Source organism: Coturnix japonica, chromosome 7 (assembly GCF_001577835.2).
Source record: "Coturnix japonica isolate 7356 chromosome 7, Coturnix japonica 2.1, whole genome shotgun sequence".
NCBI lineage: Eukaryota > Metazoa > Chordata > Aves > Galliformes > Phasianidae > Coturnix > Coturnix japonica.
Genome location: NC_029522.1, coordinates 28511263 through 28537037, shown reverse-complemented (window position 1 = coordinate 28537037; position 25775 = coordinate 28511263). Strand labels below are relative to the sequence as shown.

At 40.4% G+C, this 25775-nt stretch overlaps 1 protein-coding gene across 2 annotated transcripts in view; it reads right to left on the bottom strand.

The window, feature by feature from the left end:
* The window catches only part of SPOPL (speckle type BTB/POZ protein like), a 28188-nt gene extending 4638 nt beyond the window's left edge, over positions 1 to 23550 (bottom strand). The window contains exons 1-10 of one of the 2 annotated variants that reach the window (XR_001556660.2): positions 23436 to 23550; positions 10877 to 11010; positions 10579 to 10700; positions 10166 to 10317; positions 7827 to 7954; positions 3702 to 3879; positions 3552 to 3607; positions 2552 to 2674; positions 1873 to 2015; positions 1629 to 1787 (exon numbers count right to left, since the gene is read on the bottom strand). Coding sequence is in view for 1 of the 2 variants with exons in the window: in XM_015869112.2 (XP_015724598.1) it covers positions 1734 to 1787; positions 1873 to 2015; positions 2552 to 2674; positions 3552 to 3607; positions 3702 to 3879; positions 7827 to 7954; positions 10166 to 10317; positions 10579 to 10700; positions 10877 to 10954 (1034 nt within the window). In the remaining variant the exon portion in view is untranslated. The remainder of the gene's footprint in view (positions 1 to 1628; positions 1788 to 1872; positions 2016 to 2551; positions 2675 to 3551; positions 3608 to 3701; positions 3880 to 7826; positions 7955 to 10165; positions 10318 to 10578; positions 10701 to 10876; positions 11011 to 23435) is intronic. The other variant, XM_015869112.2, reaches the window with a different exon arrangement.
* Between the last annotated feature and the right edge of the window lie 2225 nt (positions 23551 to 25775).

Sequence of the window (25775 nt, the reverse complement as noted above, 5' to 3'; positions counted from 1 at the left end):
AATCTCATTACATACAAGCATACACTCAGTGTGGGGAAGGAGGAAAGATGACAAGATGTATCAGCTGGAACAGCAGCAAAAATGAGTAGTTTGTGTACTAGAGAAAGTCATGAAGAAAGATTAGCTGGGTGACAGCAGAACCCTTCAGTTAGAGACTGCAGTCTGAGTACCAGTGAATGACAGATACCAGGGGATATTCAACTCTTTTCAGTACAAGATCTAAGGCTGCATTCGGAATAGCTTTCAGCAGCCACTGCCACTTTTTAACAACAGATTTCAGCAAGCACCATACTGACATCCATGAAATAATAATGTATTTTCTCAGCGTATTTATATTAGTTACGTAAAAACTCAGTGCAATATTGCTATGAAATAATATAAAGCAAAACCATAACATTTACTCTGCAAACGAAGAATACTCTGCTGGCTGAGACACGTGGCACATGGACACAGGATAAATTTGTAGTTTGGAACAAACAGCTTAGCCACTGATCCCAGATTTCCACTGCTGCATTTCCATAAGAATCTTCATATTGTCTTGGGAAACTGTCAGGCATAAAGTTAGCAGCTGATCTCTACTGATCTGTATATTCTCTCAAAAAGAAAATGTTTTGGGGATTTCTAATGCCAGCCTTTAATCTTCTGCTGGAATTCAACAGTGGTAAGCGCACTGAGCAATAACACCAAAGTCTGGACTCCTCGGTTCTCAGTCAGTTAAGCCAGGTCCTCTCAAACTACTTCTGTTAAATCATCCGCAATACATCAGGGAAATAAAGATAGCCGGCATCTTTACTAGCAATTACCCAAGACTAAAGTGAGTTCCAAATCACAGGAAAAATAACACATCGACTAGTCCACATTGATTGCAGAGTTTTATTAGTTTTCCTACTTAGTATGTCATGATTTCCCTTCTACCATACCATTCTCCTTTTCCACATCGTGCTCATTCATGACACATGTGAAAACCAAGTTCTTCAGGGAAAACACTATTAAGGTACCTGGTATATATAGCACAAGTTCTTTAACTGTTCTTCAGATTCTGACAGCAAGAAGTAAAACCCTGCTGTCCTTTTACTACATTTCTGCTTACCACTATTCACTGTGAAGCTGGCTGTCTTCTCTTCCATGATTTACTTGAACTGCTTTAAGTACACACTGCAATCAGTCCTACAGTATGAGGGACATATTCTCAACTGATGCTTAGTGCAGGTATGAGCACTTGGAGAATCAGTCAGATCTAAGTACATGACTGGTTGTGTGGCCTCAAAAGTACGAGAACTGGCACATGGGCAGGTTTGTAGCAACAAATATGTTGCCAGAGGCACAAAGAGAAATTGCCTTTCTGTTCTCGGTAGTGGTATGGGCTCAGACTGACCTAAGCAAGTCTTGAAATCACATCAGCGCTGCCAATGCTCCAGGCAAAAACCTGGTTAACAGAGAAAAAAATTTCCTTTACTAAGGGCTGATGCCACTTTTCTCACAGCACTGATACTTCCCAGGAAAGGGACTGAAACCTATCAATCTGTTGTTATAAGCTCGCACCAGAGGGCAGTTAACTCCCCGTATCATCTATAAGGGAAGTCACAATCAGAACTGTGGTATTATCTGCCAAATCCTATTTTACTTACAGTGAGTGACAGGCCTCAGTAGTGTGGAAATGAAGTAACAGTTCTTAAGATCTGCGGTCTATGTAGCAGTGTTTGTACAGAACATCAGGAAGCAGGGAAACTTACTTGCTATTCCAGTTTTTCCCATCTTTACACCCAAGTTGTCTAAGAACACTGCACCTGTAAGACAGAATACGTACGAATATTGAGAAGGCATTCAAAGGGTAAGTGAAAATATATTTAGATTCTCATAAATATCACTTGCCTGTTAATAAAGTCTATTGCTTGTGCTTTTAACTGTTCAGCGCTGTGCAAATCTGCGAGGATAAGAATGTCAGCAACATTTTCTACCGAGAGGTTACTACAGAGTGCTTCCTCACACATGACCTTCAGCCGTTCCAGTGCATACTGATAAAAGAAAAAACTACACTAATTATTCCTTGAATTTCTTCTTTTTACTGTTAGTTCAAAAGACAGTTTAAGACAAGCCCAGCCATGAAACTACTGAAGTGTCTCTCAAGCTTAAGAAGCAACAGGAAATTCAATATGCTGCATTTGAGTCTTCAAATGGTAAGACTTTGGGTTAGACATCATTAAAAGAACTTTTATTAAAAATAAACAAGAAGTAACTTATTGAAGAGTTTGTTTTCCTTCAGTTTGGTAAAAGAAGAGCAAGGAAGACACACTAATTAATTACAGTGTATTGTTTTTACCATTCATTTAAAGTCTGGAATGCTTTTGAGTCAAGACAGACTTACTGACAAATTCTACTGATAAAGAACTTTGTTCTTCCCATCTTTCTCTATTTCAGATGAGAACTTTCTGATGGCATTTCAAAAATTGAAACATAGATCAAACTGAAGGAAGGTTTATTTATTTATTTGAAGAAGAATGTTCCACAAACTAACATCAATTTTGGGACCATAGGGGTTATAGTTACTTACTTTGTCTGCAGCTGCCAACAAATTGTCAGCCATTTTTTCAAGGTTTGGTGCTTTTCCTGTGTAAATGAATCTCATCATTTCTTTAAAAACTTCAGGGTCTACATCATTTATTTCCACGCGGTTCTGGTAAAGGAGAAGAATGGATATAAAGCTACTCAGCAAAGCACACTACTGAAGGTGGGACGCATCTGAATTTCTTTAAATCAAGAACTCCAAGCAAGTGCTTCCTATATTCCAATTCTGCCCGAGAAAGTTTTCACACTGGGAAACTGCAAGAAGGAAAAAATGCCACACAGCTGTACTGCACTTGATGGATTCATAGACACAAGTGCTACTATGGCAGCCTGCAAAATTAAATGATGATCATCCATTATGATCCTTTAGCAAGCTGATCATCTCCTTGCCTCTTCATACTTTCTGCCTATAACCAACCCTTTTTAGATATCCATAAAAGCAGAGGCAACTCTCTACTAACTTAATACCTATCTATCCAAAACACTTATACAGGTCAAGAGCTTGCAAGGAATCTGAATGAAAAGCACTTTACTGCCACAAAGCTTAATGTGAATTATAACTTACCTGTTGGTCCTTTCTGTCCTAATGACCATATAGAACTTTAACATTTTGCTATATCATACTAATCAAATCAACTGACTTATATAGGAGTAGAAGCTTAAGCAAAAAGGGAAAGACAAGATCAATTGCATTAGCAGCTAAAGTGTTAGATAACAAATTAAAATGCTGTCTAGAGCAAATATAAATATTTGACTGAACAAAGTCTACCAGAACCTTTCCACAGCCAGCCCTATATGTCCTTTCTACACAAAGAAACTCAGAAACTCACAGAACTCATGCACAGAAGACTGCAGGAGTAACCCCTCCAATCATGCACCACCAAACAGTACTCACCTTCCTGTTAGCAACACCTGAAACATTCAGCAAGTTATCCCTTTGTCACACTGTACAAGTATTTACGTGCAAAGTTTTCAGTAAGGCTTACCTTTTTGCTTTCTTCCATTTCATGTTCAAACATTGCATTAAAAACTGGAGATCGTGCTAGAACAAGAGAGGTATTTGTTAAATATAACCAGTTTTTAAGCTTTCTGCAATTTTAGTAACAAAGTAATAGCAATACAAAAGTAGAAAGTACCTGCAAGGACGGATTTATGTGCTTTGAATTCTTGTCCTCCTACATAAAAACTGCAATCTGTAAATCTTGTTGTTTCCCAGAGATTCCCTAAATCTTCTGCTAGTCGACATTCAGGTACCTTCAAAGTGTTTGTGTTAGACTGTCCTGATATATTTACTGAGTCTTGGACCACGCTTACCTAACAGAAAATCACAGCAAGACAATTCTTTCATAACTGAATGCCAAGAGTAATTAAATTACAGCACCTACTGCTAAAAGTTCAGCAATTCCAAAGCAAAGCAAAACGCAGTGGCGTCCCTGGAGTTACGCCAGAACCATAAAATAGTTTTCTTACAGTTTACTTACAAGCAACATAAAACAAAAAGGATCTTAGAGGTTAACACTGCGCATATACACACCCAACACATCACATGATAAAAAAGCAACAATAAGTCAAAAGATATGGTTCCTTTGACACCATAAATACATGTTAACCCTATTTCAGAGATAAACTAACAGTTCAGTCTTCACACATTTATGTATACAAAAATCAAGCTCTAAACAGATCAATAGGATCATTAGAGCACAGAAACATTTTGTAAACACAAGTATCATAGCTCTTGTTTACTCTCATTTTACCATTTTACTCTCACAAGTAATTGTTTCTTCAAGCAAGATTAAAAGTCATTATTTGAGAAGTGTGTATCAACAGAACATAAAACGTAATAAATAATTAAAATAATGAAATGCATATTCACACGTTTTAACTTCTGTACAGAACTAGTTAATCTGAAATACATGCATCTGAAGTGAATGTTACCATTACTCTCCATGCTTAAGTCTTTCACATAAGTTAACAGAACAGCAGCATTCTTACTTGCTTTTGTCAAATACCTTCGCATTCTAACTCCTTTTAATCAGTCGGTTGGGAAAAAAGAAGTGCTCAGCAGGTTTTATTTCCATTGCCTGAGAATAAAACCTTCCTTAAAATAAAACCTTCCTAAAGGAGAAAAGCTACGGGATTTCAATTACTGCAACTCTCAAATATGGAAAATTAGAATTACATATCAAGAAAATGCTGATATTGTTAAGATTGGAGCTCTGTTTGATTTCTAGAGGCAAAGCATCAGGCATAAATCTGGCATAAAGTAAAAATAGCACAGCTAAGCTTCACAGAAAGTCAGTGTGAACCAACCAGCTCAGAAGAGGATGACGATCCAATTAAGACAGTCAGTAAGTCAAATCCTCCAAGTGCTAATTCCCTTTCATCCCATACCCCCCTGTGACTATAAAAACTTCCCTTCTATTCTTTCACCTTAAAAAAAAAAAAAAAAAATGGAATGAAAACATTTTTTCACTTTCACAATAACACTGTCTCTTTGGAACATTCCAAGATCAAACCTCCAGTTTTCACACAAGGCAATCTTGGAAAGCATGCATACACACAAATGGAGTCTCAGCTTCACAAAGCTTATCGTTTCTCAATGGAAAGAATTTGCTTGTCAAGACTTCACCTTAATTTCCTGCTCCAAGTTGTCAGCAAACGAATCTCTTTCCTCATTAGCTACAGACTTTTCCTAGAAAGGTCATCTACATATTCTTTGTATTTACCCAAGCTGGTCTTCAATGTTTCAGAACATATTTCAGAATGATTTCTGATACATATTTGATGGCTGTGCAACACTTCATGAGTTACTCTTTTTAGACGAAAACTGAACAAAATTATTACCTCCCATAGCTGAACAAACATATTATATTGTCTACTAGTAGGATCTTTAGAAGTTACTACTAACTTACAGACCTGATGTTTCATCTATCACATACCCAAACAGTACGCTTAGAATCCAAGTTCTTTGGGGTTCGCTGCAAATCAATCACTAAAATCAAGCTAGAACCCAATCACATTAACACCGCAGTCTTCTTTTTTTTCCCCCAAACATCTTGTACTATGTATTTCTTTCAGGCACTTCATAGCAGGGTTTATAAGCTTTACTCTCATGTGTTATTTATTTCTTCCCTAAAATGCTAGATAAGGAGATCCTAAAACTAATTGCAAACAACAAGAGGAGCAGTATTTTAGGCAGGAGATTCAAATATTCCACAGCATCTAGTGTACTTAGGTCATAAAAAACTATGCAAGATGCAGCTTTTCATACTACATCAGTGACTGCACAGATCCTTTTAAAACTGTATATCCTCGTGTATATGGATGTGTAAAAATATATGAATTATGACTTGTTCACGTTCAGTAGGCAAGATGACAGCTAACATGTGAAAAGTCATTGTTTTCTTGAGTTTGAAGCTAGTGGTCCAACAGTAATTGTGATAAGCTGTGACAATACTGCTCTCTATGTAAGGAGGGCTGGCAGGGGCAGCACTAGATTTTGCTATGTATTTGTCCTAACCCTTCAGTTTTTAGTCCGAAGACATATCCAACATATCTTAAGAACATTCTGCAACATCTTGGTACACACTGCCTGGGAAGACCAAATAATCCTTCTGCAAAAGCAGTGGGATAAACAGGAGAAAGCCAGTACAGGTGCTATTCAGTGATCATTACTGAACACCTACCATGACCAGGAACCAAGCTAAGTACATAACCTTCTTAGGAAGATAAGTTGGTCTTCAAACTCAGACACAAGCAGGAAGGTGAACACAGACCTTCATACAGAAACAAGTCTTTCAAAGAATACCTGTAATTTCTAGTAGCTGAAGAGCACGTGCAAATAAATGAGTCTTAAAGAATCTGCATTTCCAATCTTCTTGCTCCAGTTTGGAACAAGTCAGAAGATATTCTGAAACCCTCACTGCGTACAACTAAAATGTTGTAGTTCCTGCAACACTTGCAATCAGAGTAGGTCAAACACTTGAACACTCATTAGAACTTCTTGATGTTTTGTAATGAAACACACTTGTGTTCAATAATTAGCATCAAGACAAAGCATTCTGGAGGGGAAAACAAGATCGGTATTTGTTCCCACTAAAATTAAAGAGACGCAGATCCAAAAACAAACACTAAGAGCTCCTTATAGCAAGCTATTCATAACAACAAAACTTCAAGTGAGGAAATACTCCTGAGTGTCTGCAGAAGTATAAAACACTTGTTACCTCTTGCTTTTATCACCAAAATAACTGTATTCACAACAAATTTATCATGCAGCTAATTTAACTTGCCTATGTGAAAATAAGATGCACTATATTTGCAATATCTAGTCTCAAGGGCCACATTTCAATTATTCTTCCTACACAGCATAATGACATATAATTAAATTGTAATCTTGCCAAGACAATTTTACACATTTCCTGTAAATACACAGATCAAAGCAAACTTATTAGCATTTAAAGCATCTATCATCCTCCTAAGCCACTAATCACTTCATGGCAGCAGAGATAGCCAGTCAACATGCATTTAACATACACAGTTCTTATACTGCAATTTTCTCTAGTTTGCATTTCTAACATCTCGTAAGCATTTTACTCCATTTTAATGACTTATCAGGTTACCAACAAAACCAATACTATAAAAGCATCTCATAACATTCCAGGAAGTTAAATTTATACCACAGTTTTCCACATTCATTCTCGGCATTAAGAAATATCCTAGAAAACTCGCATTTGTTTAGAAAAAAAACCAAATACAACAGCTGCCATAAAAATCAAGTGTTTAATTTACTTGAAAAATCTGTTCACTGATTGAACCCACAAATAATATCACAGTGTAGATTCCAGCTATCAGTTGTGCTTCTGTATTTTTTTAAATGCAGACCAGCACACAGATATTCCCTTTTGCCTACCCAATGATGAACAATTCTTGAATTCCAAATGATCACTTCTTTATTTAAAGGAGACCTCAATAAAATGATACTCCTACAGACATCACACAGCAGCCACCTTTCCAAAGATAATTCTACAGCAAGCTCCAGAGTATTCTGGCTGATTCATGGAGTTCACAAGCAATCATTTCAGAATTATTCTGCATTTTGATATGTGTATATCAAAAAAGGAAAGAAAATACAACATAGACAATGCAAGTAAAAGCATCTCCTGTCATATCTATCATTTACAGAAGCCAACTGTCACATTACTCTTTAAACAAACATAAACATAAAGCAGCATTTTTAAAACAAAAGGTAAGATTATACCCACCTCACAAAATAATGTAAGCTTGTCATCGGGTAAAAGACCATTAGCTTCATCTAGTAAAAAATCTCTTCGGATAAATTTCTTAAAACCCCAATCCTTGCCTTGCACAAACCGATACGCTCTTTGGCTTTCTGTTTAAAAGACAGTTATGTACAGATCAAGCAAGTCAAATTAAAATATAAACAGACGTGAACATGTGAAAAGTCGATGCTATCTGCAATTCAAACCACAGCATCTCTTCAGATTTATCTTAGGCACCAACCAGCAAGAGAATTTTCCAATTCAAGCTTAAGAGTGCCGATGCGTCAAAACAGAAACCGTTCATTGGGAAGCAGCATTACAATGAATTTGTCATTGCAAATGCATGCTGACAACACTTCTGCAGTTGTCACAACAATCTATTTGGGCTTCCTTCTGAAACAGAAAATCTTGTTTCCCAAGTTCAAATTACTTTGGAATAAAGTAAAAGAGCAGGGGGGGAAAAAAAAGCAAAACAGAAATGAAAGCTTTCAGCTAACTATTTTTCTGGTCGTAAAACCTTATGTTGACAAGTGGGTTTTTATAAGCCACACTCTATGACTATTTTCATTTATTTTTTTAAACTTAACAATTTGCTTTGCCCACAAAAAAACTTTTTATTTTCCCTGTTCTAATGGTCACAAGCCACAAAAGGGTTCCCAGGGCCATATCAGTGCAAATACATGCACTAAGGTTAGTCTGCAGACTTCGATGCCACTGCTACCAGCAAGAACCAGCGTTAGCCCTCAGAAATTAAAAGATCAGTAGCCTTTTAAACATACAAAACCACAGAACTAAAACAGCATGAAGTGTTTTCTTTCTAATGAAGTCAAAATGTTAGTTTTACCTATCTTATACAAGCACTGCTTTAAGCAGCAGCCTGAGCATGAATTATCAGTTAACAAAGGATGTCTAAAGTTGGGCAACACTATGTGTTATATATAAAAATGGAGCATCTCCACAAGCAGATGGTAAGTGGCTGGAAAGTCTAAGAATTAAGATTTCTGTTGGTAATTTCCCAAGATGAAAAGATGTTTAATTTCTGCAGTGTCAAATACGGGTCTGCTACTACTGCAGAAACTGAAGACATCAATTAATTGTATTTTTTTCTAGTACCTTGTGAATTTTAGCATTTAGAATACCAAGAAGGAAATGATCTTCAGATCCTTCCATCCTACACTGAACAGCCCTCACTTAGGGCAGCTTTCACACCTTTACTGAGAAAAGAGCACAACTGGGTGCCTTTCTAAAGCGCATAGTCATGCACAACAGTGTGGGGAAGAAACAGGAGGAATGAGAGGCCTGTGTACATCTGCAGGGCTAAGAACTCATTGGCCTCATGGAGATGACTCCTGCAAGGACTGATGCAGTAAAATCTATCAGTGGACGATTATGGAGCAAAATATGTACATCTATTTTTCTTCCCAGGAGTCAAATCATTTAATGTAATATAGAAGTGCACTGAACTTTGTGGATTTACATTCAAAATTACAAGTGGGTTTAGGTAACACCTGAAAGGTGACAGGGGACTTGCGCTTTCATTTCAAGAGGCTCAAAAAAGAAAGTATACTTGAATTTACTCAACAAAGGGGAACAGACAAGGTGATCTTTTTTATACCCTACATCTGGCTGAAGGCTACCCTGCAGAAGTCATACCACCATTTATGATTTTCCTTACCATACACGAAAATGTTTTATTTAAATACTCAGTCTAAAATGTCCATAGACTGCTACACTATCAAGGACCTCATACTGTTTAGTGTTAAGTAAAGTCCAACTTTCACAAACATTTTAATAAGAATTCCAGCTTTACCAAAAAGCATTTCCAGTAAAGGTTGTGATTGCATGCTGGAAAACAAGAAGGCAATTAAACCAACTTGTCAATTATTAGTCTTCTAGTTCCTTGGGTACGTGATTCATGTTTTTAAACTAATTATAGTATAAATCAGATTAAGTACACAAAAACATTGTAAAGGAGCATCTAAAAAACGTTTACCCTAATGTAATATGGAACTCTAACTTTCACTGTAGTTAGAAAAAAGCAAAATCAACTCTATTAACAGGAACCGAGAATAAACTGCTAGAAAAATTAGGGTACACGAATCCAGAGTGAAAAAGTGAGTAACCCACTGCAATTTATACTGCTCCATGAATAGAACTGTGTGAAACAAGATTTTTTAATTTAGTTCCTAAAAGGATCTTAAGGAAGATATTGTCAGGTCTCCTCAGAGTTAAATTCTGCTCAACTGAGAAAAAAATGACTAAGCTAACCTTCAGTGGAAGGTTCTTATAAATCTGTGTGTACCACAGTAAGATTCTCTTACCCATTGCTTTAGTTTCTTCTCTTTTCGCATTCAGCAGTGAAAATTTGAATTTTGCTCTGACTTCACTTTTTGGACAACTGACTAAAAGCAAGTATAATGACAAGTAGTCTTTGCTTTCATCATCCAATCCCTTTGGATTCACTCTCAGGCACCTGAAAGAAATGCAAAAAAACATGCCTTTAAAAAATCATACACAGAGTAATTTCAAATAGACAGATATGCATTTTTTAAGAGAGAATGCCATATGATGTTAAAACAAGTGTTTCCCCTGTGACTTCTGTAACTATGTAACTAGAAGCAACCTGTACCTGCAACAAAACATCACAAAGTTTTGATACTTCTTTGCAACTTGACTTTGCAACTTTTGCTAGTGAAAACTAAAAAGAAAGCAGTTGGCAGAATGAAAACCTTACCACTTCATTTTGTCATTTGGCCCTGATGAAAATGTAGAACTCTTTAAAACTTCACCCATCTCTTCTCGGCAGAAGCTGAAGTTATTTATGGTCCACATGTAGGAAAATTTTACTACTTTGACCTGGAAAAAAGATGTAGAAAATTTCAATAAAGTGCAGCTTGCATATCAGCCATTAGCTGTGAAAATATTAATCTGTCAGCACAATTCAGTGTGTTTAGGGTTTTGTTTTGTCGGGGTTTTTTTGTTCATGGTAATGATGAATAGAAAGCGAAGCTCCTGGAATTCATGCAAATTACCTGTGTGTAACACCAGCTTTCAGCCACAGGTCCACTGGACATCTCCCCAGGAGGAGGTGGGGTGGGAACCCTTGACATTGCCACTTATTGCAGATTATAGTATCTGAACAGCAATCCAAACTTCAGTAATTCTTCTAAAATAAAAACAAATATGGAATGAATATAGATGTGGTTGCTTTCCATAATAATCATCTTTTGATCCTCAGTGGATGGTCTATCCCATGCCCTTCAGGTTTCTCTTCTCCTGTAAGAATTACTCTCATACATTAAAGCCTGCTGGCATGGGAATCACTCCGGACGATGCACAAATAAAGCCTTCAAGGGAAAAAACACAATTCTCAGTTTTCACCGGACAAGGAAGCAGATGCTGTAATCAGCTCTTAATAGAATTCAGCGAACAAAGAAATCAGCAGCTCAGTCTCCAGCCAGATAAAGATCACCAAGGTGTTCAAGTGTAATCAAAAACACAATTCAGCAGGCCTCCCATAAGTAGTAGAACGTTTCTTTCCAAATAAAACCTGTATTTACTTATGGCAGTCCTCAGTATTTAATTAGAGCTTTCCACAGATGCTAACAGGTGACATCAGCCACTGTATGTATAAGATGATGGAACTTGCTTGGTCCTCCTTCTCTGGTTTTCTTTTAAGTAGGAATCACAAGTACTCCATAAGCTGCATTTACACAGATTCTTGTTCTCAGTTTGTTTTGATATTCTAGACAGAGCTATCCAGAAAAAAATTTCCTTGAAAGGATATATGTGAACATCCCTCTTTCATAAAGCAAGAATTTTAGTGCTTATATCACCTTTTGGAAGTACATCCTACTCAGTGGTAACAACCAATGCTATTACTCAAACAGCTGATGGAACTATTAAAACTATACCTTAAATATTTTTTGGAGTTTACTTCAGCTTCACTCAACCCACCTGCTCTTCAATTCTCCAAAGTTAATAAATAAGGAAGAAGAAATATAGACTGTTCCTTGTTGTCAGTACACACGACTGACCCAGTTCTAGTACATCCCTAATCCTTTCAGTGCTAAGTGCCACACTAAGTGAAGAGGAATTGTCTTGAGCTGCATATGAAATAAGCAATACAGTTAGCGTACACAAGTAATTGAACCTTTTTAAAATTAAAACGCTAAAAAAAGGGCAACAAAAACATAAAACCAGCGGTCGGACACACGTGATCTTTGTAAAGGTGGTTAACTGTCACTCCATCGCTTCCAAGTCAGTCTGTCGCTGAGCCTGCTTCTAATTCAGGCATCTGTGCTTCAGAGACTGCTCCAACCTGCTGTGTGGCTTTTGTTATTTACTACAGCTTCTGACAGAAGCCATGACTAAGTACATTTTTCAAGTCATTCACAAACTCCAGCTCTTCGTGAAGTTTCTAATTACTGCATTAGCAGTAGATGACTGACTTCCCTGAGCTGCTGACATGCCTTTGCAGAACAGAAAACAAGAATTTTAAACAGGTAGACATACTGGAGTCTGAGTTTAGGAGCGTAGATTGGTTATTGCTTGGTTTTGTCCTGTTTTTAAATACGCCTGAGTGCATAATTTTGAAGAACACACACCAAACCCAGGAAACTGAACAAAAGAGATGCTCTGGCAAGCCATACCCAAGGACTGCCAGAGAACAGTGGGGAGCTATCGGCAGTACTGAAATCATCTTAATTAACTTTACCTAGCTGATTAATTAGGATTTGGAGGCAGTGGTAGGGATATTTACCAAAACTACAAGCTGAAAGCAACGAGCCATAGAAATGCTACCCTGACACACAGAGGCATCAAGGAGAAGGGAAGGATTTCCTCCCACCAGGTGTTGGTGCCCAATTGGTTTCGTGTTCCTCACTCACTGAAAGTGATACCTTCACTAGGAGAGTGGTTAGGCCCTGGAACAGGCTGCCCAGGGAGGTTGTGGATGCCCCGTCCTTGGAGGTGCTCAAGACCAGGTTGGACAGGGCCCTGGGCAACCTGATCTAGTAAAGGTGTATGTTTGGTGGCCCTGCTAGGCAGCGGGGTTGGAACTACATGATCCTTGAGGTTCCTTCCAACCCGGGTCATTCTGTGATTGTGTGACACCAGAACCAAGACTGGACCTTGCAAGGACAGACTGAAGGTGAGAAGATGCATCTACATGCTGACCTTTTGATCTACATACTACACTTTGCTTGGGGAAAAGACTAAATACTACCTTGAAGAAAGTGTTTATGAATCATTGATCAACCACTGTCATCAGCTCAGACAAAGAGGTTTCCAAGCACCAATTCCCCCTCACAGCCAATTAGATCAAATGGCTGGGAACAGACAGAGCTGTAGTTCAGAAAACCTGTCAGCAAATTACGGTGTGGAATTAAATCAATGAAGTGCAGAAAGACAGGCTTGTTATCTGCAGGATGAAACCACTTACTGTAAGGGACAATTTTACACTGGAATCTGCATCTACTCCTCTGCACATCATAAAACATCAGAGGTGACAGGACATTGCCACACAACACCCTCCAAACGTTTTCAGGCAATGTTATAGCTGTCTGGACAAGGCTTAACAAACCAGTTCCATTTTGCTAGGAAGACTTCTCTAACCACAAGAAACATGCATGATTACATTCACTTGGAAACACTGTGAAGTTTTAGGGGATGAGGACAAAAATCTCTGGCTTTAAGAAATGGAAAATAGGTTTATTTCTGAAATGTGTCAAGGAGCTTATTGCTTCTTTTAAATAAGGTGATATATCCATACTAGATGCCATGCAGCAGTTACTGCCAATTCTTACGCTGAGAGTTTACTTTGTCTTGCTGCAAAACAAGAGAAGAGATGCTCAAAAGTTTGTTACTTAACCTGTACTCTCACATCCCAAACATAATGGGCTTCTTGCACTGATGGCAACTGCTAATCATTCTGTCAAATAAAGCAGTCTGTCTAAAACCCAGAACTTCCCACAGCTCAGCACTACTTGCAGAGCAGGACAGGGCAAAGAGGCAAAAAATCCAAGTGGTTCCTCAAAGCACAATTTGAAGGTTATTCTAGATAAAGTTACTCCTCAGCTTCTGATCTACAGTACACCACATTCAGTCTTACATCTTGTGTTGGAATCAATAGCTTTTACACTGGAAAAGTGACAACATATTATGAAAGCACCGCAAAAGTATCAACAGGAATTCCCTAATCCCTCAATAAACCCACAAAGCACTTCAAATCTTACTTGAAGAATTGTCATTAGTGTTAACGGGATCTTTTGCCAGCTCTCACACGTAGCAGTGGAAGCTCAGTATAACTACACTCTAGCATTTCTTTCATCAGAGTAGTTGTAGCATTAACATGTGCTTGTGTGCACCTGTTACGTAAGCAGCGAGCACAGCAACGTTTTATCTTTCTACTTCAATAAAGTATTAGCCAACAAATTACTGATAGAACTGGACAGACAAACTGCTTTCCACAGGGCATCCAACAGATGCTAGAAGTCCACCCCTGCCTGCCAGAACCCAACCACAGATCAGTCTGCCAAGCAAATCAATGACCCCATCCTATTCTGTCACAAGCAAGAGGGAAAGCACACTGTGAGCTGGAAGGGCAGTCCTTCCCTGGCTTTCCTCTGCTGTCCCTTCTGGCAAAGGGTTCAGCCTCCAGGATCAAAGCATTTCCCTCCCCTGCTGCATTTTGGCACATCGCAGGACTTCAGCGCTCACTGCATGATAGAGCTGAGCATAATAAATGAGCATGCCAAGCAATTCCACATGCGTGTCCTGTGTATTTCATCTGGATGGTCAGCCTTTCCTGAAAGGGGTTGAACATCTCAAGGAACACAAAGCTGTGACGAACGTTCCCTAACCCCACCCTCCCCAACCTTTGGAAATACTGATATTTCATCACTGACTGAAATTTAAATGAAAACCTACTTTCTGAAGGATAATCGCTGAACAACACAGTGTTCCTCCAACTTTTTGTTCCAAGTAAACAGGCAGTTCAGAAACCACACGTAATTTGTCTGCTCCCCCAGCCAAAACTTTGTGTTGTGAATCCAATTCAAAAACAACAGAATCACAGGATGGTTTGGGTTGGAAGGGACCTTTCACAGACCATGTAGTTCCAAGCCCCTGCTATAGGCAGGGAACACCTCCTCCCTCTAGACCAGGTTGCTCACAGCCCCATCCAGCCTGGCCTCAAATGCTTCTGGGAAGGGGGCATCCAAAATCTTGCTGGGCAACCTGTTCCAGTGTCCCACCACCCCCCACAGTAAAGAGTTTCTTCCTATTATCTAGTCTAAATAAACACTCTAGTTACAGAGATATCACATTCAGTTTGAGGAAATATCACCAATGAATAAGAAGGTGCTAGGGCTTATTTTTCAATACACGCTTTTTAAAATCCAAAAAAATAAAAAGCCATGGGAACATACCAAATTGTATTAAAATTCACTCTTGGGTAAGAGAAGATACAAAAATGGACTCAAAGGTAGAAGCAACAGAAATGAACCAGAGCAAAACAGTCAAATCTGAAGGTAAAGCCATTTTTAGGCCCCAAACTAAGTACTTTTTGAATTGCCCATCTGATTTCCTAGTTTGATGGTCTACTTGACTCTCACAATTCCACGTAGCATCAGCTTAAAGGCCAAAGGATGTGGCTACATGGCCAACTGTATCAGGGTGACAGAGCCATGCTCCTTCCAGCTTGGTGTAGAAGTACTGACTGGTGTAAAAACCCCCATCAGCTGGGTCAGGCTTATCTCAATGAGGCATGGAACTCCTGAGCTGATTAAATCCACGAGAAACATCTTCCTCTCCACATCTTAGAGACTTAAAAATATCATTCCGTTGAAGAGAGAACTTTTTTTTTCCTGTGTAAGAGTTACTCTTGTAAGCTGATTACGCTTAAGAAAATTCATAAGACATTAGTAGTAGAAAGAACACATGGTAAAAGACAGAATTGTTCTTAATTGGAAGGATTTGTATTTCCTCACGATTGAGCATTACAAAAGAATTGCTACACATTTCCTATATAGCCAACTGTATTGTATAACCGAATTTTCTGCTGGATGATACACAGCACAATAACAGACATCTGAAGGATCTATTTAGCTTAGGCAGTTTTCCAATTTATTCAGTGTCATCATTTGCGTGCCTGAAAATAGACCCGGGATATACACCTTGAAGATTATTTAAATGTAACGTTTAGTATTTATTGAATCTAATCTATATCACTCCTGCATTGGAGTGCATGGAGTTACTGATACTTAACTGTGGATTTACATATGTATATATATATATACATACACACACACAAACGTATTTATATACTCCCACCTCCTTCACACTGAAGCTGTTGACTGAGCACATACTACATCTCAATGTTACTTGTAGCACTTCTAACACAAAAGTTTCCTTTTCAGTGCAACAAGGGAACAGCAGCTGGGTCACACACAGAGAAACCCTATGGAGACTTCCTGAAGATGTGCAAGGTCTGTAGTAGTTAAAAGAGGGTTTATAGAACACAAAACTAAAAATGCTTACTTAAGCATGTATTTACTTGGAAACCACACAAGCCTAAACCAGCTTTGGGGCATAAATCACAAGCTTTAGCTGCTTCAGGTCTCACTATCACCAACCTCCAGTACCCACACCGTGAGCTGAACAGTAACTCCAGAAAGAAAAACCAATGCCCTGGCCTGGCTTGTGACAGCTGAGAAACTACACATGCATCCCCCTGCCATTCTATGACAGGGACACTGAACTCCAGCATAGAAAAAGAACAGGCAGCTGGGGTCAGAACACATCTTAAAATAGCTGCAGCTGAGACATCAGAGTTTGAAAGCACATCCTTGAGGTGCCTACAGCAGAAGCCCCAGCAAGGCAAAATGCACAGCTCCTCTAGAGGATGGCTTTGCAACTGTTAATGACAGCACTGAAGATGGTAGTTCAAATTTCACAAGATTATACTATTAGTTGTAAAAACTACAGCTGAGTATGCATCACTTAAAGGCTTTTCTCAGAATTTTCTTACCCTTAAGCTTCTGAAACATAAAGATCATCTTCCTTCAGCCAAGAGGAAACGCAGAGTTTGAACTTTGTCTAGTTTACATCAGCCAAGCTTATTAATAAAAAACCCTCAGCATTAGCCTTGCATTATTGTTCTATAGTATAGGAAACCAATGGTGTTCCATATTAGATAACCTAAACTATTCCCCATAGGACTCATCTATACACTTCCCTGGAGAAGAATTGAAATTGAAATGCTGTAAGAAGAATCTTTGCATTTCAGCCTAGCTTTACAGCATCCAAAATACTGCCATTTCCACCATTACTCCTCTCAGGAAGCTATTCTATCCTAATAATCTGCTGCTGTCATTTTTTACACCCGATGGTATACAGCCAATGCCATCTTTGTCTTTCCTTAGTTTCACTCCATTTCTCTTACTTAAATCAATGGCACGTGAAAGTACATTAAACAATTACTATTCTTCCATCTACTGCCAGAGAACTACACTGCACTTGATGCTAGCTCACCTTAACAGTCTCCAAAGAGAATTAATATCAGTGGAGATGGTATCAGCAGCTGATTAAGCTGCACTACAGTAAAGGCAGGCATCAAGAGTTGAGATGCACATTCACTTGTTCTGGTGAGTTTGAAGTAGGAGCCTCTGAAAGCACAGCTGTGTGAATACACCTGGTGAAAGCCATCACTACCAACAGGACCTGAAACAGCCCAATACAGATGTCAACAAGATCACACAATGCTAAAAAAGATAATCCTAAGAGTTCTTAACCTTTTGAGGCTGGTTTCCAAAGTTCAAATACAAGTACACAATCATCCCTACTCAGCTGTTTCAGAAACAACCTGCTATTTGCTGTTTTGCAAAGCAGCATTCACTTTTTATTTTCCCTCACAAGGGTTATCTCTTTAAAAGTTGCTACAAGTGTTCTAAGGCTTTCAATTTCCATCGAACCATTTGCTGCCTCACAAGAAATGATCACTCAGCAACAACTGCTCTGGCTTTACAACACTAAGCCCCATCACTTCCCCAGCTGCTCTTATTGCAGCTGCAGGCCACTTACCTAGAGGTGGCCCATCAGGCTCCCCTGCTTGAGAACTCGTCCCCCAGAAAGCAAAAACATTATCTGCTCAAGTGAATGAAATCCATGCAAAACATTTGAGGATTGGCACCAGAGCAATAGGAAAACATGCTGTCTTGCAAAAAAGCCCTAGTGACCAAAGTGCCAATACATAAAACCTTACTCACCCTTTCCTAAGCAGGATGTTTACTCACTTTTTTCACCTCCTCACACCATCGTTTGTTCCCCTACACAGATTGTTTTACTGATGGTTAAAAGGAGCAATAAGGCACACAACAAAGGCTGCTACAGAGCCGCTGGGGTGGCAGGGCTTATCCGGGCAAGGTGAAGCAGATCTCAGCCTGACAAGAGCAACTGGGCTGACAAAAGGCAACAAGTTCAATCAGACCAAGCCTTGCTGGCTTATCAAAAACATCTTCAGCTGCCTTTGCAAAGCTGCTGTGGGAAACGTGCTGAACAGAATGCTGTTAACTACCACTGCGGCCATCTGCACTGCTGGAGGCATGGCTTCTGGCCAGCAGGCCAAAGACCTGGACACAGTGGCCTTTCAACTGCACCTAAAGTCAAATCCCCCTTCTGGCTTGACTCTCATCATCAAACAGCTGAGCTTAAGGAAGGTCTCCACAAGTCCCAGCAAGTCGGTTTGCTTCTATCTTCACAGAGGCTGGAATCAAAGCTGCTTTCTGCCAGTCCGCACCTGAGGTAACCCCACCTTGAGTCACACCAGCAGGCCTCCCCAACCACCCAGCAGCTCCACAAAACTGCTGTCACAGAAAAGGATAACAGGAGAAAAACAGGCTATTTACTACCAGGAAATCAAGAAGTCACCAAGACCAAGTGATTGTAAACAAGACAAACTTTGCCATAAACATTACAAGAGCCTCTCTGTTACAGTATGTTACAGTATAAATCAAGCCACGTGTATTTGCCACACTTCTGTTCTCAGGTCAACCACGAGCGCAGTGCTTTTAGTTTTATAACTTAAAAAAATCACTGCACAAATGGAGATCACATATTTCAACATAAAGATTCTTCCATTTTAACACCAGAAGTTTGTTTCCTACATGCACAGAACTGCTAAAGTCTACACTGGCAGATTCAGCATGGATGGAACACATCAAAACTAGATTACACTCAGTCTGATCCTCTGAAACCACATACACCAACAGCACTAAGCTCACATCAACTTCAGTGCTCAATACAGCAATGCACTTGCTATACATCAACCTACAACTACCCAAAGAAGCTAACTAGAGATTTCAGGTAATTTGGTTTCTAGTCTAACATTTGATTGATACAACTTCAGTTTAGGAAGTCTTTAAATGAGTTGATGCAGACTACAAACAGAACTTTCTGCCTGCATAGAAAAAGCACCTAAAATCAGGTACAGATACAGCTGTATGTGATTAACGATGGAATTATCTTCACACACATCAGATGAGTTGGAAGGATTTTGTCCTCTTTTACAAGAACAGTTATTCAGTTTGATACCTGTCACCATGGCCAGTAAATGATGCTCACTAAAAGCAGTTAAAGAAGTTGGATGTTATAACATATTACTCCATCCCAAGAAGTTGAGGCAAAGTATATCAAGCACTTGGTTGCTAAATTCATTACCAAATAGTTCTGATTTTAGCTTCAAGGGTTTTGATTACAACTGACTCTGAAAATAAACCTAGTTACCAAAGAATCCATCTGTTTGGTGCCACTGTCTTCAGTTTTAAGAGTACTGTTTTGTTGCTGAGGTAATGTCTACAGATTAAGCAATTCAGAGCCTTACTGTGTTAAATGCTGCAGACAGTCAACAAGTCCTTGCTCCAAAGAATTTTAAGAAATCATTAGCTAATACAAATCTCTGCACCCATACACTAAGTGCTCAAAATAAGTGACTCGTCTTCAGCTCTCAACTGAAAGCAGAGGGTTGGTTTGGTTTTTGTTTGTTTTTTTTATTAGAACGTTACAAATGATCATCCCTCAGAGGCCACAGGCAATGCTAATGGAGAAAACAGATCCGTCCATTAAAAACTGAGTATGAATAAAGAAAGCCAGGAATAAAACTTCTGGGAAATGTAGTTTTCCAAAGAAAATGTCAATATGGAACAGAGAACCAGAAAGTATGACACCAGAGGAGAAAGTTACAGCAACTACTCTCCTTCAGGCCAGAAAGAGCTGTTTCTACATGCAATTTCAGATGTTCAGGAAGCAACAGCTGAGTTTAAGGCAACTAACATCAAACCCTTTAACAGCCAAGCATAATTAATTTTCCAAACGTTTAATATGCAACAAAACAAGGCATTTCAAATAAATCAAGTGCAAGTCATCATATCCCCTCATCCCCTTCTTCACCATTTGCAGCCTTGCATAAAAACTGACTTGCAAGTGACTCGACCAATTGGTGTGCGAGCACTTGGGAGGGAATAAGCATTAAAGCATCAATCAGGAAGAAGAGAAAGCCTGGCTCTCCCAAGTTTCATCCTCTCCATAGCACAGCACAAGCTGGTACAACAAGATGTTCCCACCCCGTGAACTCTGGAAGTTTCCCAACTATTGGAGCCGTTCCCTCTACGAGCAGCACTGCCTTAGCCAGGAGCTACTCTATTGCATCCCTTCCTGTAACACAATCACTTTTTCATTCTATAAAGCAACAAGGTAAACGGCATGTCAAATGATAAATTCAAGTTTGTATTACTCAAGAAGGAAGGTCACAATAAAGTGCAGAGAGCAAACACGACTCTTAGGAAAGTGGATGGGACATAACACCAACTGTTCAATATTGAACCCACAAAGTACCACTAATTAAAGGCTAAGGAGTTCTGCATTCTACAGAAATCATATAGCAAGAGAACAGATCAAACCCGAGCTTCAAATGCTGCTTCCTACCTAAGCAAGCTACAGCTTTTTAGGGAGAGAGTCACAAAATGTACATAACCACTTTGCAAGTGTTTATAAAACTTCACCACTTCATTCTGTGCATTTAGAAATGAATTAGAGAGGAAGAGCATATCAGATATTTCTAATGCTAAACAAAACAAAGAAATGATTAAAAGCATCTGAGTATGTACAGGAGCTTCTTTCATAAAGACTCATCACAGAAGTGATGACTCTGCCCACCCAACATTCACCTTTACACAAAGTCCACTTAAAATCAGCCCATCTTTAACACCTGAAGAAGCAACACTGAAAGGATGACAGCTTTTTTTCCACTGAAGCAACTATCAAATTCTCCAACTGTGAAGCAGGACAACATACTAAAATGGCTTTGCGTCATGAGAAAGAGTAGTAACCAACCAAGAACAAACACAACGTTCTGCATAAAGATAATAATAAATGGCTTTTGGGATATGGAAGGTAGCATCACAGGTAACACACTCAGGTAATTGAGGGAATCTGTATGCACGATCTCTCTAGATTATTCCATACTAATGAGCCTGTGAAACAGCAGAACATCTCACTTTCCACTACATTTCCTAAATGCTTTATGCAAACACTGGTAAAAGGACACTGGCAGATACAAGGAATCTCTTAGCAAGCATGTAGACAAAGAACACATAAAAACCTTTATAGCCAACAAAGAACAAATTTAAAGCTGGTTACCAAAACCACAGAGGAAAGCTGTTATAGAAGTAAAATGGTATCATGAAAGTTGAGGGGTTTTTGTTTAAGTTTGTTTCAATACTGAACACAGTCCTGCCAAAGTACATGGATTGAGCAGATAAAAGCACTACAAAAACCGAAGCCTTTATGCACCACAATAGACATGCTATATAACAGAGTTCACACATTACTTAAAGCCATCCATGAACAAGTGGCCAAAGAAATCTGTTGTGAATACATAAGGATTTTAAAGAAAGAGGAAAGAACCACGTGCAATGATATGGAAACCTCTCAAAAAACCATCTCTGAGAGGATGAAGCAGAACTCTATCAGCCTCAAGCCAGGAACAACAGCTCCAAGACACCAAATAACCAGTAAGGCAAGGGCCTTAAAGTAGGAACTTTATCCCCAAAACCTGGGAGTGCAAGACTGGACTAAACAGTGTTTATAGTTACTGGGTTTTACTTCCTCTTCAGCATGAGGATCCCCCGCCCCCCCAGAGTCAGGAGGGGGTTGCACGTTCCTCCATCTTCACCATAATAACTGACTTCTGAAGCCATGCAATTCACACCAGCTGATATACCAGTGTATTGGTTACACCAGCCCATCACCTACTGGGCAGCCTATTGGCTGATATGGTGCTTCCTTAACCACCTCCACCAACTGCGATTGCTAAGACAAAATGCTTTACTATTAGTAGTGACCTAAAAATACACAGGAGAGAATGACACAACACTGACATTTTTTTCATGTTCATGCTCTGATGGTGCAGTATTTTGTACCCATCAACTCTTCAAGTATCAGGTTGATACGCTAATTAAAAGCGATCATCTCAGTTTGATTTTCCTGGACACGATTTAGCAGAGGGTTGTTAGAGTTGGGATGATGATCAGGTTGCGGTTGGACTTGATGACCTTTAAGGTCTTCTCCAACCTGAGCAATTCTATGGTTCTAACAGCCGATTAGTTACAAGGGGCACTTTACAGTGACTGTTTAGTGACCTTTACTGATAGGATTTTTTTAATTCTTGAAATAAAAATCAGTGGAAACTGAAAAATTGAAGAAATTTGACAGCGTTTGTATCATCAAAGCACTCAAACAAACCACCTGAGCAGCTTCAAACCACTAAGAGCTCAGCTTCAGCACCGCCGTGGCACAAACCCATCCGACCATATGGAACAGCCATCAAAATAACACCTTCAGCAGAACTGATAAGAACAAGGAACGACCCAGCTGGAATCCCACAGAGTTTCCTGGCAGGAGGTTGGAAAACAATCCTTTTTGTTCAAACGCTATTCCTGTACCTCCTCACACCGTGTCAAAAGTTAAGAATATCTTCCTGAAGCTCAGCCCATCTTTCTAATTACACAACCGTGCTCGCTACGCTGCGGCCGAAGGCTGAGCGCCTCAGGATCTCTTCTGTTTCAGTTCTATCTCCCTCCTCTCATTCTCATCGCCCATACGATGCACTGATTCACCGGTAGCCCGGCGGATTTCACCAGATGACATCACCAGGTGAAACCCAGCCCAGCTCAGCCGCACTTCCTGCCCATGTGTAAGATGGGGCACGCCGCACCGCCGCCTCAACCCTTCGGTGTTATTCACCTCCATAAGTTTTTACAGCACCCCCCAACCTCAGCTGTTGCTGCAAGACGGCAACTTCCCAGCAGGACGGCTTCGCACCGCACACCGGGAGGGGACCCGCACACACACACAAAGCCGGCAGTGGTTGCTCCGCGAGGCCGGACCGGGCCCCCCTTACCCGCACCGCCCAGGGCAGACCAGCCGTCAGCGGTGGGGCCGCTCGGTCAGGCCCGCAGGCCCCGGGGCAAGGAGCCGGGCCCGCCCCTCCCGCAACAAAGGCCTCCCCCCCGCCGACCCGGAGTCGTTACGTACCGGAGCGCGGCGCTGGCTGGGAGGCGCGGCGGCTCTCATAGCGCCGAGACGGGGGAAGGCGTGACGGTCACCGACGGCCGGCGGCGGAAGGAAGCGGCGAGGTCGGGCGGGAGCGGAGCCTCATCGCTGCCCGCACCGCACCGAGCCGAGCCGAGCCGAGCCGAGCTGAGCTGACCGCCGATAGCGCTGCGGCTCCCGTACAGCCCCGGCTGCTGACCGCCGCTCCGGCACCGCTGCCGCCGCACTTCCGGACAGGGAGGGGTCACGCGGTGCCGCGCAGCGCCGCTTCCATCCGGGACATGGAGCGACGCCACGCCCCTACACTAACACCCCCCATAACAACCCCATAACACCCCCACTAACAAACACCACCCTGCGGGGCGGGGCCCGGCGGGCATCTCCTTTGAGTCTCACTTCAGGCAAAGTCTCTGCAGATCATTACAGATCATTAACAGGAGCCGTGAAGAACGCATACATATTTATCAGCGGACAAAAGGCGAGATTACAGCTCAGAAGTTCTTTAGCTGCCACCAATCCATCCATCCATCGGCCTACAAACTTCTTCCTCTCGCCCTCAGATATTCTTTTGTGTGGGTAAATGCCGCTGATGTAAGTAGTTGCCAAGTAAAGCAACGAGCACTTTCCAGATCCGAATCTCCAGTTGGTTTTATGAGAAAATGATTTTCCTGCACTTCCCCCCTCCCAGCCCTTCCTCAACAACAGCTCGATCCTGTTCCCTGCTATTCCCATTTCCATATCCTAAATTTGTTTCTCCTTTGTGCCAAATTAGAGCGCACCACGCAGTACCGACCTCTTGCATCACCTTAAGGTGAAATACTCTCAAGTCTGGACTCATCATCTCTTGCATTATAGCAGCACTTAGTAGGTCAATTGAGATAAGTGGCCCTTTATGCCAGACGTTTTACAAAACATACGAGACAAAGGGAGAGTTTAAATTCTAATTATAAAGGACAGAAAACAGCAAACAAAAATAAGACAGAACGAAACGGTCAAACAACTCTTCGAGAGCAAAGATCCCAGCAGAGCCCAGAGGGAGAACTCAACTTTCCTCAATACAGAGTGAATGTATTACATAGATCACACTTCCCAAGTCAGACAAGAAGCTCCGCAGGGATACACGCATACAGTATAGGCTTATTTCTAGCAGAAATCTTACTTTTGTTTGTTTAAACTACTATATCTTCATCAAAGCTTTTCGGGAAAACGTGCCGTGTTATTTTACTGTCTATACAGGTAAAAGCCGAAGAGAAAAACACCTCTGTAGATGTTCTTTCTTTTCATCTCCCACTGGGACAGAGCAGCGTTTCCACTGCACTGAGGTGCTGCCGTCCTTCTCCATGAAGTTCTCTTATTACTCTGTGGACCTTTTCTTGAGGGTGGACTTATTTAGTTACCATGCTCAGCAATTCTGAACAGAAAGATTTTGTTTAGGAGCGCTCCTACAAAGAGTAAGGAAGCACTTTGTAGGGGTACTTGGAGATGTGAACTGCTGTGATCTGGGCAAACAACACAAACCTTTCGTCTTTCCAGGGTGGCCAAATTTCAAGCAGTCGGGACTACCACCTTAGATAAACCCTTCAGCATAACAGCCCTGTCTGCCTGTGCTATTCGAAACAGAGAATATAGTCCGTGTTACTGACTGGATTTCCTCACCCTTGTTAGGTGACATGAGGTGGACTGTATGAATTCAGCTGCTGTACATGATGTTAACACAGTGTTTAAAATAGTCTCTCATCAGTGCTAGGCGTCTGAGCAGGCCCACAGACTCAAGGGAAGCGGTTGTGTATGTAAAGATGCACTTGAGTGATTTGCAAGTTGAAGTTGCAAGTGGAAGTAATTCTCTACTCAGTAAGTAACCGCATTTCAATAGTGAAATTATGCATTCTCATTCATTATACAACCCTTTGAGATCTCTTTGGTGAAAGGAAGCATTTAACACACACATGCAAACACGCGTTCCAGATTGAAAGCAAGGTTAAATCAGTAAAATCAACTGTCTGAGCCAAAGTCAAAACATGAGTAGTAATTTTGTCTAATTTCTTAAGCGAGTCAATCATTTTTATTAACTGATACTGAGAGAGAGAAATCAATGGCAGGCAACTCGTGATGCTGGCAGTGCTGCTTGCTTTCTGTTTTGCTTTCATATCTATTGTCCAAATGAAAAAACTTTGAGGGAATCATTACCAATCTGTAATATTTTTGTTCTACACTATTTATTTATTAAAAGAGCAACATTTCAAGAATACTACCAAGGCATACGTTTGGTTTTGCATCAAATAAATTCAAAGCCTGTTTGGCTGATACGAGTCCCTGTTTTGT